Genomic DNA, 14,204 nt, shown 5'->3' on the forward strand with positions numbered 1-14,204 from the left:
TCAGTGCTCATCCCGTCAAGTGCCCCGCTAACTTTTGGACACTTTAATTCCCTTTTTCTCTTTCCTGACTTATTCTATTGTTGATTTGCCACTTAAGTCTCTCTCTTTTTTTTTAAAAAAAAAAACTCCCATGAGACATTATTTTTACCCTTTTATATATTCACTCTTCATTTGCATTACCCACATATTCACCAGTTTCTTTGCTCTTTTTTTTATTCTTGCTTCCTGGGCCTTGCATCGGGTATCACGTTTTTTTCTGCTTTAAGAATCTACTTTAAGAAGGTTTGTTTTTTTTTTTAAAAAGGTCTTTTAATGGCTCATTCTTTGTTTTTGTTTGTCTGCAATGTCATTTCATCTTCTTTATTTGAAAGACCTTGTTGCTGTATGTAAAAATCTAGATTGGCAGTTATTTTATCTCATCATGTTGAATATATTCCCTTTTTCTGTTTTCCTTGTTGCTGTTGAGAAGTCAACTACTGCTTGATCATTGCACCTCTGAAGTTAATCTGCCTTTTCTTACTTGCTACTTTTAAGACTTTCTCTTTACTTTCCTGTAATTTTTCCCTTTTAAAAATGATATTCTTTGGTGTAGATTTATTTGTATTTATTTGTTTGGGATTCATTGGAACTCATGAATCTGTGGTTCAATGTCTTTCATCAGTTCTAGAAAATCTCCAATCCTTATCGCTTCAAATATTGCTTCTGCCCCCACTTTCTTTCCTTTTTCAGAGTCCAAATGTATATCAGATTTTCTTCTATGCCTTATATGTTTCTGTACTTCTTCTCTGTACATCCCAGCCCTTTCTCTCTCCAATGCTTGTAGTTAGATAGTTTCTCCTCTTCTGTCTTCCACTTCACTAATTTTCTTATCTGCTTCGTCCAATCTGCCATCAAATTTATCCACTAAGTTTTATTTTAAAGATTTACTTACTTATTTGTTTTAAAATTCACTTTAAAATTTGAAGAGCGAAAAGAAGCAAGGAGTAACTGAAATCAAAACTCAGTGGATAAGGGGTGCCTGGGTGGCTCAGTCGGTTAAACATCTGACTCTTGATTTCAGCTTAGGTCATGATCTCATGGGTCTTATGAATTTTGAAAGATATTGAGCATAGTTGTTTTAAAGTCTGTGTCTGTTAACTCCAGAGTCTGAAGTCTTTGTGAGTCTATTTTGAAGCCTAAGGTGGATATGCTTTCATCCAGACAGGTTTTGAGTTTTCTTTCGCCAGATACTTCTTATTCAGTCAGGATTATCTCAAAGGAAGCCTTAGGTCTGAAAGTTTCTGGCCCACTTAGACTCTGCATACCCTGGGTGCAAATCTATGCAATGTTATGCTAAGGCCACAGCCTCCCAGGGAAGTCTTCTTTTTCTTTTTTCTTTCCATTTCCCCCTTTCATTCAGCAGGAATCCAAGGCAGAGAGACTTCTCAGGCAATTCCTCTAATGTGAGGGGAGTGGGAGCATATTAAGATATCATCTATAGGCTGAAAGGCTCTTGCATTTCAAACTCATTTAACCAATTAGGGATATCTTGTTGGATATCAAACTTAACATATACAAAACTAAATTCCTGTTACTCCCTAAATCTGCTCCTGCAACACTTCTCCATCTCAAAAAATGGCAACTCCACACTCAATCTGTTAGGAAATCATGTGGGCTCTATCTTCAAACTATATCTGAGATTTAACCACTACTCATCATCTCCATTGTTAACACTGCTGGGAGCCACCATCTCTCTTCTTGGTCACTAAAAATGCATTGTTTCCCCATTGCCTTTGCCTTCTCAATCTATTTTCAAATTAGAAATCCATTAAAACATAAATTAGATGATGACACAGACCTCTGCTCAAAATCCCCCCATAAAACTTGTAGAATATAAATACTAATATCCTTACTGTGACCCAAAGACCCTACACTGATTGATCTCCTCTCCCCATGACTCTCCTCCAACTACATTTCTTAGTCCTTGCACAAACTGGCTATAATGTTCACTCAGAGCCTCTATATTTGCTATTTCCTCCTCTTGGAATGCTCTTCCCCTATATATCTAAGTGGTTTTCTTTCTCATTTCCTTCAAGTCTTTGGTTACATGACATGTGAGGTGAATCCTCCTGGATCTCCATATTCAGTTGTACCCTTGAACACTGCCTATTTCCTTTCTCTACTTTATTTCTCCCAAAAGACTTAAACCATTTTATTTACATGCATACATACATGTGTACATGTATATATTTTGTCTCCTACCACTAGAATGTATGCTCCATGAAGACAGGAATTTTTGTCTATGCTACAACAGAATCAGGCACACAGTAATCATTAATATTTGTTGAATGAAAGAGTGTCATTTTTGAGGTGCTTTTGTGTCATCCTCTCAGAGATGCCTAATATGAATTTGGAAATACAGGCATGGAAGTTAGAAGGAAATCGGAAACTAGTTATAGAGTTGAGATTATTTAGGGTACAGGGCTGACACCACATCCCTTGAAATAGTCAGAAGATAAAAATCCAACAATGGAACCCTGTAGGAACAGTTACATGTGAGGGACAGATGGAGAAAGAGTAGCTTAGGAAGTGATACAGAGTCCCAAGATGAATCTGGAAAGAACTGAGCCTCTGAATCTAAATAAAAGAGGAAAAAATTTCAATAAGAAGGGATTGTTATCAGTGTTAGAGGCTGGAGAAAAGAAAGAGAAGGACATAAAATTCAAAGCCAAAACATTCAGTGATATTGAAGGCTCAGGAATAACACCATCCCACATTCTGATTTAAAGTATTTTGAGGGGATGCCTGGGTGGCGCAGTGGTTTGGCGCCTGCCTTTGGCCCAGGGCTCGATCCTGGGGCCCCGGGATCGAGTCCCACATCGGACTCCGGGTGCATGGAGCCTGCTTATCCCTCTGCCTGTGTCTCTGCCTCTCTCTCTCTCTCTCTCTCTCTCTCTGTGTGACTATCATAAATTAAAAAAAATAATAAGGAAAAAAAATAAAGTATTTTGAAGTGTTGAATGTTGATACTTATACCTCTGACTGCTGTTGTAATTGTAGCAAATATTCTGTACCTCACCAATTTAAATTTCTTTGGAAATTCATTTTATCAACGTGGTGAGAGCACACAGGACCTGATCCAGGGTTTAGGTTATGGTTTCGTTCATGCATTTAAATCAAATTGCCTTACAGGTGACTGTCAGCAATCACAAACACGTCATTGACAAGAGTTGAATATTTTCTTCTAATCTCATGTGTACCATTTTATAGGAGCTGTGGAAGAGTATGATAGTGATATGTTACTAAAGTATCTCTGTATAAAATTTCAGATAACTAATGAGATTGTGCGACAAATGATGGAAATGGAAGGAATGTATAGTTTGGATAAGCCTGGAGACTTCACTACTATTGTTGATGTGCAGATCATAGCAGCAATGATCCATCCCGGAGGTGGTCGAAATGATATTCCTCAACGTTTAAAAAGACAGTTTACTGTGTTTAATTGCACATTGCCTTCAAATGCTTCAATAGACAAAATTTTTGGTATGACTATTTTTGATGTTTCTTTTTTTATTGTATTACATAATGGACATAAGCCTTGCAAAACCTTATTTAAAAGATAAAAAGGCTCTGTCTGAAGTAGGGATTAGTTATCTGAAGTGGAGGGCTAAATACCAGAAAAGAAGGACCAAATATTAAGATTACTCATGTTTATAGCCCATTCTAAAAATATTTAGAAGTAGCCTTGCTGAAGTTTGGCTTTAAGGTTTTAGTTCTCTTGACATGATTAATCAGAAAAATTTAGGCTAATGAATAATAGCTCATATATCATAGTTTAACAGTATAATATATCTAGTCAAAAGTAGCATTTTGATATGTTACTGAAAGATTTTTTTGACAACAAATTTAGGTCCATATAAGTTGTTTCATTAAAAACTTTGTATATGAAGACATACAACAGAAACTGAACCATACATGGGTCAACAGAAAATGTCCATTCATGTATGGACATTAATTGACATAGCAAGTACTATAGATTAGAAGGGAAAGGGTAGACTTTTAGTAAATGGTATGGTTTTAAATGGTATCGTAATGGTATATAATTAGTGATCTAATGTGAAAATAATTGAAATTGAACCCTTACCTCACACCAAGCATAAAATCAATCAAGATGGATTAAAGACCTAAATATAGAAAGCAAAGATATAAAACATTTGGAAGAAAATATAGGAAAATACCTTCAAATCTGTATTTTTGTATCCTTTGGGTAAACACCTAGTAGTGCAATTGCTGGATCATACTGTAGTTCTATTTTTAACTTTTTGAGGAAACTCCATACTGTTTTCCATAGTGGCTGCACCACTTTGCATTCCCACCAACAGTGTAAGAGGGTATCTCTTTCTCCATACCCCCACCAACATCTGTGGTTTCATTTCCTGGGTTGTTGGTTTTAGCTATTCTGACAGGTGTGAGTTGGCATCTTATCATAGTTTTGATTTGTATTTCCTTGATAGTAAGTGATGTTGACTCACATCTTTTCTTGTGTCTGTTGGCTATCTGTATGTCTTCTTTGGAAAAATGTCTATTCATGTCTTCTGCCTACTTCTTAACTGGATTATTTGTCTTTTAAGTTTTATAAATTCTTTATATATTTTGGATACTAATCCTTTATCAGATATGTCATTTGCAAATATCTTCTTCCATTCTCTAGGTTGCCTTTTAGTTTTGTTGATTGTTTCCTTCACTGTGTGAAAGCTTTTTATCTTGATGAAGCCCCAATAGTTCATTTTTTGCTTTTGTTTCCGTTGTTTCTGGTGCTGTGTCTAGTAAGAAGTTACTCCAGCTGAGGTCAAAGAGGTTGCTGCCTGTGTTCTTCTCTAGGGTTTTGATGGTTTCTTGTCTCACATTTAGGTCTTTCATCCATTTTGAGTTTATTTTTGTGTATGGTGTAAGAAAGTGGCCCGGTTTATTCTTCTGCATGTGGCTATGCAGTTTTCCTAACAATATTTTCTGAAGAGATTGTCTTTTTTTCCATTGGATATTCTTTCCTGCTTTGTCAAATATTAGTTGGCCATATAGTTGTGGGTCTATTTCTGGGTTTTATTGCATTTATCAATGCAATCTGTTGCATTGATCTATATGTCTGCTTTTGTGCCAGTAGCATACTGTCTTGATGACTGCAGCTTTGTAATGTAGCTTGAAGTCCAGAATCTTTATGCCTCCAGCTTTGCTTTTCGTTTTCAAGATTGCTTTGGCTCTTTGGGGTCTTTTGTGGTTGCATACAAATTTTAGGATTGTTTGTTCTAGCCCTGTGAAAAATGCTGGTGGTATTTTGATAGAGATTGCATTAAATGTATAGATTGCTTTGAGTAGTATAGACATTTAGCAATGTTTGTGCTTCCAAGCCATAAACATAGATTTTTTTCCCATTTCTTTGTGTCCTCTTCCATTTCTTTCATAAGTGTTCTATAGTTTTCAGAGTACAAATCTTTTACCTCTTTGGTTAGGTTTATTCCTAGATATCATATGGTTTTGGTGCAGTTGTAAATGAGATAGAGTCTTTGATTTCTTTTTCTGCTGCATCATTATTGGTGTATAGAAATGCAACAGATTTCACTGCATTGATTTTGTATCCTAAGACTTTATTGAATCAGTTCTAGCAATTTTTTGGTGGAGTCTTTTGGGTTTTCTATATATAGTATCATGTCATCTGCAAATAATGAAAGTTTTACTTCTTTCTTACTGATTTGGATACCTTTTATTTCTTTTTGTTGTCTGATTGCTGTGGCTAGGACCTCCAGTACTATGTTGAATAAAAGCTGTGAGAGTGGACATACTTGACTTATTCCTGACCTTAGAGGAAAAGCTCTCAGTTTTTCCCATTGAGGATGATGTGAGCTGTGGGTTTTTCCATATCTCATCTTGAGATATGTTCCCTTTAAACCTATTTTGTTGAGGGGTTTTATCATGAATGGATGTTGTACTTTGTCATATGCTTTTCTACACCTATTGAAATGATCAGAGTGGTTTTTATCCTTTCTCTTATTGATGTGATGGATCATGCTGATTGATTTGTGAATACTGAACCAGTCTTGCAACCTAGCAATAAATCCCACTTGATTGTGGTGAATGATTTTTTTTTTACTGTATTGTTGGATTCGGTTTGCTAGTATTTTACTGAGGACTTTTGCATCTCTTGGCCTGTAGTTCTCTTTTTTGTGATGTCTTTATGTGATTTTGGCATTAGGATAATGCTGGTCTCATAGAATGAATTTGGAACTTTTCCTTCCTTTTTTTGGAATAGTTTGAGAAGAATAGGTATTAACTCTTTCTTAAATGTTTGGTAGAATTTGCCTGTCAGGCTATCTAGTCCTGGATTTTTGTTTGTTGGGAGTTTTTTGATCACTGATTTAATTTTTGCTGGTTACCAGTCTTTCAAATTTCCTATATAGAGTATCATGTCATATGCAAATACTGAAAGTTTGACTTCTTTGCCAGTTTGGATGCCTTTATTTGTTTTCATTGATTGCTGAGGCTAAGGCTTCCAGTATTATATTAAATTGTAATGGTGGACGGCCTGGGTGGCTCAGCGGTTTAGTGCCGCCTTCAGCCCAGGGCCTGATCCTGGAGACCTGGGATCGAATTCCAAGTCAGGCTCCCTGCATGGAGCCTGCTTCTCCCTCTGCCTGTGTCTCTGCCTCTGTGTGTGTGTGTCTCTCATGAATAAATAAATAAAACCTAAAAATAATAAATAAATAAATAAATAAATAAATAAATAAATAAATAAATAAATAGTAATGGTGAGAGGGGACATCCTGGTCTTGTTCCTGACCATAGAGGGAAACCTCTCAGTTTTTCCCCATTGAGGATGATACTAGCTGTGGGTCTTTCATATATGGCCTTTATGATGTTGAAGTATGTTCTATCTATATCTACTTTGTGGAGGGTTTTTATCAAGAATGGATGCTGTGAAGAAAAAAAAAAAAGAATGGATGCTGTGGGGCACCTGGGTGGCTCATTCAATTAAGTATCTGCTTTCAGCTCAGGCCACAATCCCAGAGTTATGGGACTGTGCCCCATATTGGGCTCCCTCTCAGCAGGGAGCCAGCTTCTCTCTCTCCCTCTGCCTCTACCCACCCTCCAGCTTTTGCTCTGTCTCTCAAGTACATAAAATCTTTTTAAAAAGAATGTATGCTCTACTTTGTCAATGCTTTTTCTGTATCTATTGAGAGGATCATTTGATTCTTAGTCTTTCTTTTATTAATGTGGTATATCATGTTGATTGATTTGTGAATATTGAACCACCCCTGCAGTCCAGGAATAAATCCCACTTGATCGTGGTGAATAATTCTTTTAATGTACTGTTGGATTCAATTTGCTAGTATCTTGTTGAGAGTTTTTACAACTATTTTCATCAGGAATATTCTCCTTTTTAGTGAGATATTTGTCTCGTTTTGGAATTAAGGTAAAGCTGGTCTTGTAGAATGAGTTTGGAAGTTTTCCTTCCATTTCTATTTTTTGGAAGAGTTTGAGAAGAATAGCTATTAATTCTTCTTTAAATATCTGATAGAATTCCACTGGGAAACCATCTGGCCTTGGACTTTTTTTTGTTTGGAGATTTTTGATTACTGATTGAATTTCTTTGCTGGTTATGGGTCTGTTCAAATTTTCTATTTATTCCTGTTGCAGTTTTGGTAGTTTGCATGTTTCTAGTAATTTATCCACTTCTTCCTAATTGCCCAGTTTCTTGGCATATAATTTTTCATAATATTCTTTTATAATTGTTTGTATTTCTGTGGTGTTACTTGTGGTCTCTCCTCTTTCATTCATGATTTTATTTATTTGGTTCCTTTCTCTTTTTTATTTGATAAGTCCGGTATGGGGTTATCAATTTTATTAATTCTTTCAAAGAACCAGCTCTTAGTTTCATTGATCCATGCTACTGTTTTTTTATATCATACATTTCAGCTCTAATCTTTATTATTTTCCTTCCTTTGCTAGTTTTAGGCTTTATTTGCTGTTCCTTTTCTAGCTCCTTTAGGTGTAAGGTTAGGTTGCGAATTTGAGACTTTTCTTGCTTCTTGAGGTAGGTCTGTTGCAATATCCTTCCCTCTTAGGACCACTTTTGCTGTATCCCAAAGGTTTTGGATTGTTGTGTTTTCATTTTTATTTGCCTCCATGTATTTTTTAAATTTCTTCTTTAATTTTATGGTTGACCCATTCATTCTTTAGTAGCATGTTTTCTAGCCTCCATGTGTTTGTGATCTTTTCAAATGTTTTCTTATGGTTGACTTCAAGTTTCATGGTGTTGTGGTCTGAAAATATGCATGGTATGATCTCCATGTTTTTGCACTTATTGAGGGCTGGTTTATGACCCAGTACGTGACCTATTCTGGAGAATATTCCATGTATACTCAAAAAGAATGTGTTCTGGTGCTTTAGGATGAAATGTTCTGAATATCTGTTATCTCCATCTGGTCCAGTGTGTCATTTGAAGCCATTATTTCCTTGTTGATTTTCTGCCTAGATTATCTGTCCATTGCTGTTAAGAGGGATGTTAAAGTCCCATATTATTATTGTATTATTATCAATGAGTTTCTTTATGTTTGTTAATGATTTGTATATTTGGGTGCTCCCAAGTTAGGGCATAAATGTTTAAAATTGTTAGATCTTCTTGATGGATAGACCCCTTAAGGGGGTATTATGCCTAGTGAAGCAAGTCAATCGGAGAAGAACAAACATTATATGGTCTCATTCATTTGGGGAATATAAAAAATATTATATTATATTATATTATATTATATTATATTACCTAGGGTATAATGCCCTTCATCATCATCATCTCTTGTTACAGTCTTTGATTTAAAGTCTAGTTTGTCTGATATAAGTATGACTACTCTGGCCTTCTTTTGATGTCCATTAGCATGATAGATAGTTCTCTGTCCCATCTCTTTCAATCTGCGGATGTCTTTAGTCTAAAATGAGTCTTTTGTAGGCAGCATATAGATGGGTCTTGTGGGTTTTTTTTAATCCATTCTGATACCCTATGTCTTTTGATTGAAATATTTAGTCCATTCACACTCAGAGTGATTATTTATAGATATGAACTTAGTGCCATTGTGTTACCTGTAAAGTTGGTATATCTGATCATGTCCTCTGTTCCTTTCTAGTCTTTGTTGCTTTTGGTCTTTTTTTCCCCACTCAAAGAGTCCCCCTTAATATTTCTTGCAGGGCTGGTTTAGTGGTCACAAACTCCTTTCATTTTTGTTTTCCAGGAAATTCTTTATTTCTTCTATTCGGAATGACAAACTTGTTGGATAAAGTATTTTTGGCTGTGTATTTCCCATTCAGCATGTTAAATATGTCATGCTACTTTCTTCTGGCCTGCCAGCTTTCGGTAGACAGATCTGTTGTGAACCTGATCTGTCTTCTTTTCTAGGTTAAGGACATTTTCTTTCCCTTGCTGCTTTCAGGATTCTTTCCTTGTCTGTGTATTTTGTGAATTTGACTATGAAATGACTTGTTGATGGCCGGCTTTTGTTCAGTTTGATGGGAGTTCCCCGTGCTTCTTGGATTTTGATATCTGTTTCCTTCCCCAGATTAGGGAATTTTTCAGCTGTAATTTGTCAAGTAAACCTTCTGCCCTCTTTTCTTTCTCCTCTTCTTCTGGGACTCATATGATATGAATGTTATTATGCTTTTTTTATTGGAGTTCAATTTGCCAACATATAACATATCACCCAGTGCTCATCCCATCAAGTGCCCCCTCGGTGCCAATCACCCAGTCACCCCAACCCCCTGCCCACCTCCCCTTCCACTACCCCTTGTTCGTTTCCCAGAATTAGGAGTCTCTCGTGTTCTGTCTCTCTCTCTGATATTTCCCACTTATTTTCTCTCCTTTCCCCTTTATTCTCTTTCACTACTTTTTATATTCCCCAAATGAATGAGACCATATAATGTTTGTCCTTCTCCGATTGACTTGCTTCACTAGGCATAATACCCTCCAGTTCCATCTATGTCAAAGCAAACATTGGGTATTTGTTGTTTTTAATGGCTGAGTAATATTCCATTGTATACATATACCACATCTTCTTTATCCATTCATCTTTCGATGGACACTGAGGCTCCTTCCACAGTTTCGCTATTGTGGACATTGCTGCTATAAACATTGGGGTGCAGGTGTCCCAGCATTTCACTGCATTTGTATCTTTGGAGTAAATCCCCAGCAGTGCAATTGCTGGGTCATAGGGCTTGGACTTTCTTCAGAGAGTTGGAACAAATCATCTTAAGATTTGTGTGGAATCAGAAAAGACCCCGAATAGCCAGGGGAATATTAAAAAAAAAAAAAAACCAGAGCTGGGGGCATCACAATGCCAGATTTTAGATTGTATTACAAAGCTGTGATCATCAAGACAATGTGGTACTGGCAAAAAACCAGACACATAGATCAATGGAACAGAACAGAGAATCCAGAAATGGCCCCTCAACTCTATGGTCAACTAATATTTGACAAAGCAGGAAAGACGATCCACTGGAAAAATGACAGCCTCTTCAATAAATGGTGCTGGGAAAATTGGACAGCCAAGTGCAGAAGAATGAAACTAAATCACTCTCTTACACCATACAAAAAGATAAACTTAAAATGGATGATGGATCTAAATGTGAGACAAGAATCCATCAAAATCCTAGAGGAGAACACGGACAACACCCTTTTTGAACTTGGCCACAGCAACTTCTTGCAAGTACATCTATGAAGGCAAGGGAAACAAAAGCAAAAATAAATTATTGGGACTTCATCAGGATAAAAAGCTTCTGCACAGCAAAAGAAACAGTCAACAAAACTAAAAGACAACTTACAAAATGGGAGAAGATATTTGCAAATGACATATTAGATAAAGGGCTAGTATCCAAGATCTATAAAGAACTTATTAAACTCAACAACAAAGAAACAAACAATCCAATCATGAAATGGGCAAAAGACATGAACAGAAATCTCACAGAGGAAGACATAGACACAGCCAACAAGCACATGAGAAAATGCTCCACATCACTTGCCATCAGGGAAATATAAATCAAAACCACGATGAGATACCACCTCACCCCAGTGAGAATGGTGAAAATTAACAAGACAGGAAATAACAAATGTGGAGAGGATGTGGAGAAAGAGGAACCCTCTTGCACTGTTGGTGGGAATGTGAACTAGTGCAGCTACTCTGGAAAACTGTGTGGAATTTCCTCAAAGAGTGAATGTTATTATGATTTAAGGAGTCTCTGAGTTCCCTAAGTCTGTATTTGTGATCCAATACCTTTCTTTCCCTCTTCTTTTTGGCTTCATTATTTTCCATAAGTTTGTCTTCTGTATCGTTGATTCATTCCTGTGTTTTGTCCATCCTCATTGCCATTGCTTCCTGTTGATTTTGCATCTCGCTTATAGCATATTTTATTTTGGCCTGACTAGTTTTTACTTCTTGTATCTCTGCAGTAAGAGATTCTCTAGTGTCTTCTACACTTTTCTAAAGACCAGCTAGTATCCTTATAACTGTTGTTTTAAATTCTTGTTTAGGCATCTTATTTATATCTGTATTGATTAAGTCACTGGCAGTTACTTCTTCCCTTCCTTTCTTTTGGAGTGAATTCCTCTCTCTTATCATTTTGTCTAGGTTGCTGTTTTTGTGTGTGTGTGTGTGATTGTTAGGAAACAACACAATTTTACAATTTATACAATTTTGTGTATATTCCTGTTCCTGAGTAATGGCTATATTAAGAAGAGACCCCAAAGAGAAAGAAAGGAAGAAAAGAAAAAGGGCCAGGTGCTCAGGAGGTGTTTCAGAGTGTGCACTCTACTGTTGTGTTTTGGCTGCTCCTTCCCCAAGGTCAGCCCTCTGCAGAGTTTCTCCTTGCCTGCAGTAGGGGTGTTTGGACCTTGTCCACTGTGTGGCCAGTTTTAACTAGGTGTGCTTTGGTCTGCTTATTAAAAGAAACTAGATCCAAAAAACCCAAAACAAATCAAAACCCAAAGAAGCTAGAACTGAAGCTTTGCAGCACCCTATGGTCAGTAGACAGTGAAAGGGGTTTGTCCTGGTCTTCTAGGGGAAGGGCCTGCTTGCACTGATTTTCAGGTGGACTTGCCTTAATGGAGATGCCATCGGCAGGGTACAGGAGGGCAGGGCTTGGTATAGGCATCTTTGGCCTCCACTGGGAGGTGCTGTGTTGCTCATTGAAGTTGGTTAGTGCTGACTGGGGGACCAGGAAGGGTACAGGGAATAGCATTGGCTCACTCTCTCATTCTGGAGTGGGGAGTTCGTACTCACCACTCTTCAAGAAGCCCTCAGAGAAGAGCAAACAATCATTCCTCTTGTGTCCCCAGCTTCCATCAGATCTCTGTCTTTACCTGTGTCCCAGCTGTCTACCAGCCAGGCAGCATAGTACTCCTGTGTTTTATCTCAGATATCCGACTGGTTTTCAAAATTCCAAATTTTAGTGACCTGTATGGCACAGACCTATGCTGATCTTCTGGGGGAGGGTCTTGCCATGCTATAGTCAGTGCTAGTTTGTCCCAGAAAAGCAGTCATCTGACCATACACTGGTTCAAAGTGTTAAGTGCAGCAAAAAGCTGGCACCAAGGTTTGCTGCCCTCAGCAGGTGTCTCTGTTCCTATGCTAGTGAACAGGGGAGCCTGTTGGCTCCCACCAGCTCTTTTGTCCCCAGAGGCAGTGCCATGACTCTCCTAATGCACTTTCAAGAAGGGGAACTGTTTCTCTCCATCGCACTCAGAGGATCCCCAGACCACACTACACATTCCCGGGCTATTGCCCTCCTTCCCCACCAGACCACTGCTAAGCCTGCCGAACATGGCCTCTCAATGGCACAGATGTCCAGAACGTCAGACTTGGAGCTCCATCACTTATAAAGACTTGTGGTAGTCAGTCCTTCTCCTTTTCCTAGTCACTGATTTTGGGGAAGAGTTTTTCCTGTGCAACACTCTGCCTACTGCTTCACTCTTTCTCTCTCTTCCTCTCTTTCTCCTCCCTTTGTGATGAGGGCTCCCTCCCTTTTGCAGCACCCTTGAGTCCTTTTCCCCAAAATCACCTCCCTAGAGCTCCTACCTTCTATGATGTGGCCACTTTTCTACCTCTAGATGTGCAGTTTATTCTCTTAGTCTTCAGATCAACTTCTTGCATGTTCAGGATGATTTGATAATCATCTAGCTGTGTTTGAGGGATGAAGCAAGCTTAGGGTCCCTCTATTCCTCCACTATCTTAACTCCTCTTCTAGGAAAGAACTTTTTAAATGAGACTCAGAAAGCATAAACCATAAGGAAGGAGATGACAGGTTTGACCAGATTAAAATTAAGAACTTTTGTTTGTCTAAAAACCAACTTTGAAGAGTGAAAAGACAAGCCCCAAAGTGGGAGAAAAAAAGTTCAACACATATAATAAAACAAAAAAGTTAGTAATCTGAATACTTCAAGAAATCCTATGAATCAATCAGAGAAAAAGCAAACATCCTAATATAAAAATGGACACAAAATCAAGCACTTTAAGGGGGAAGTAGATGCCAATAAATAAATATAAAGATGATAGGCATACTAATATTCAGGAAAATGCAAGTTTAAAACACCGAGGAGATACCATTTTATACCCACTGGATTTGCAAAAATGAAAAATCAGGCATTGGTGAGAATGTGCAGGAACTGAGACACTCACCGGTGACCTGCCGGTGGGAGTATAAATTGTCATGAGCGCTGTGGGTAATAAGTGGACATTATTGCTGGTAAAGCAGAACGTGTGAACACCCGCAGCAACTCCACTCCCAGACATATGTCAGTTTATCATTTGTTTCCTTTATTATTTGCATATTCTGAGTTGCATGTAAGAAATCCTTTCCTACCCAGAGATCATGTAGAGACTGGCCTCTATTTTCTTCCAGACATTATAGTTTTGCCTTCCATACCTAAACCCTTAATCCGTCTTTGCTTGATTTTGTGCATGTGTGCCAGAAGACATTCAAGGATGTTTACAAAACAATGTCCATGGTAGCAAAAACCTTGAAATAATCCAAATATTTATCGACTGTAAAATTGGATCAGTAAATTGCAGCGTAGGCACACAGCATAATGATATGCAGCAGTGAATATGAACAAACACAGCTACAGGCCTCAGTGTGGATGAAGCCCAGAAATATGTTGAGTCAAAGAAGCAAGTCACAAAGGAATATGTGATATG

At 37.7% G+C, this 14,204-nt stretch overlaps 1 protein-coding gene across 1 annotated transcript in view; it reads left to right on the top strand.

Moving 5' to 3' along the window:
- DNAH8 (dynein axonemal heavy chain 8) overlaps positions 1-14,204 on the top strand; it is a 331,702-nt gene that overhangs the window by 171,082 nt on the left and 146,416 nt on the right. The window contains exon 53 of the mRNA XM_055330260.1: positions 3,309-3,522. Within this exon, the coding sequence (XP_055186235.1) occupies positions 3,309-3,522 (214 nt within the window). The remainder of the gene's footprint in view (positions 1-3,308; positions 3,523-14,204) is intronic.

Source organism: Nyctereutes procyonoides, unplaced genomic scaffold, assembly GCF_905146905.1.
Source record: "Nyctereutes procyonoides isolate TBG_1078 unplaced genomic scaffold, NYPRO_anot_genome, whole genome shotgun sequence".
Taxonomy (NCBI): Eukaryota; Metazoa; Chordata; class Mammalia; order Carnivora; family Canidae; genus Nyctereutes; species Nyctereutes procyonoides.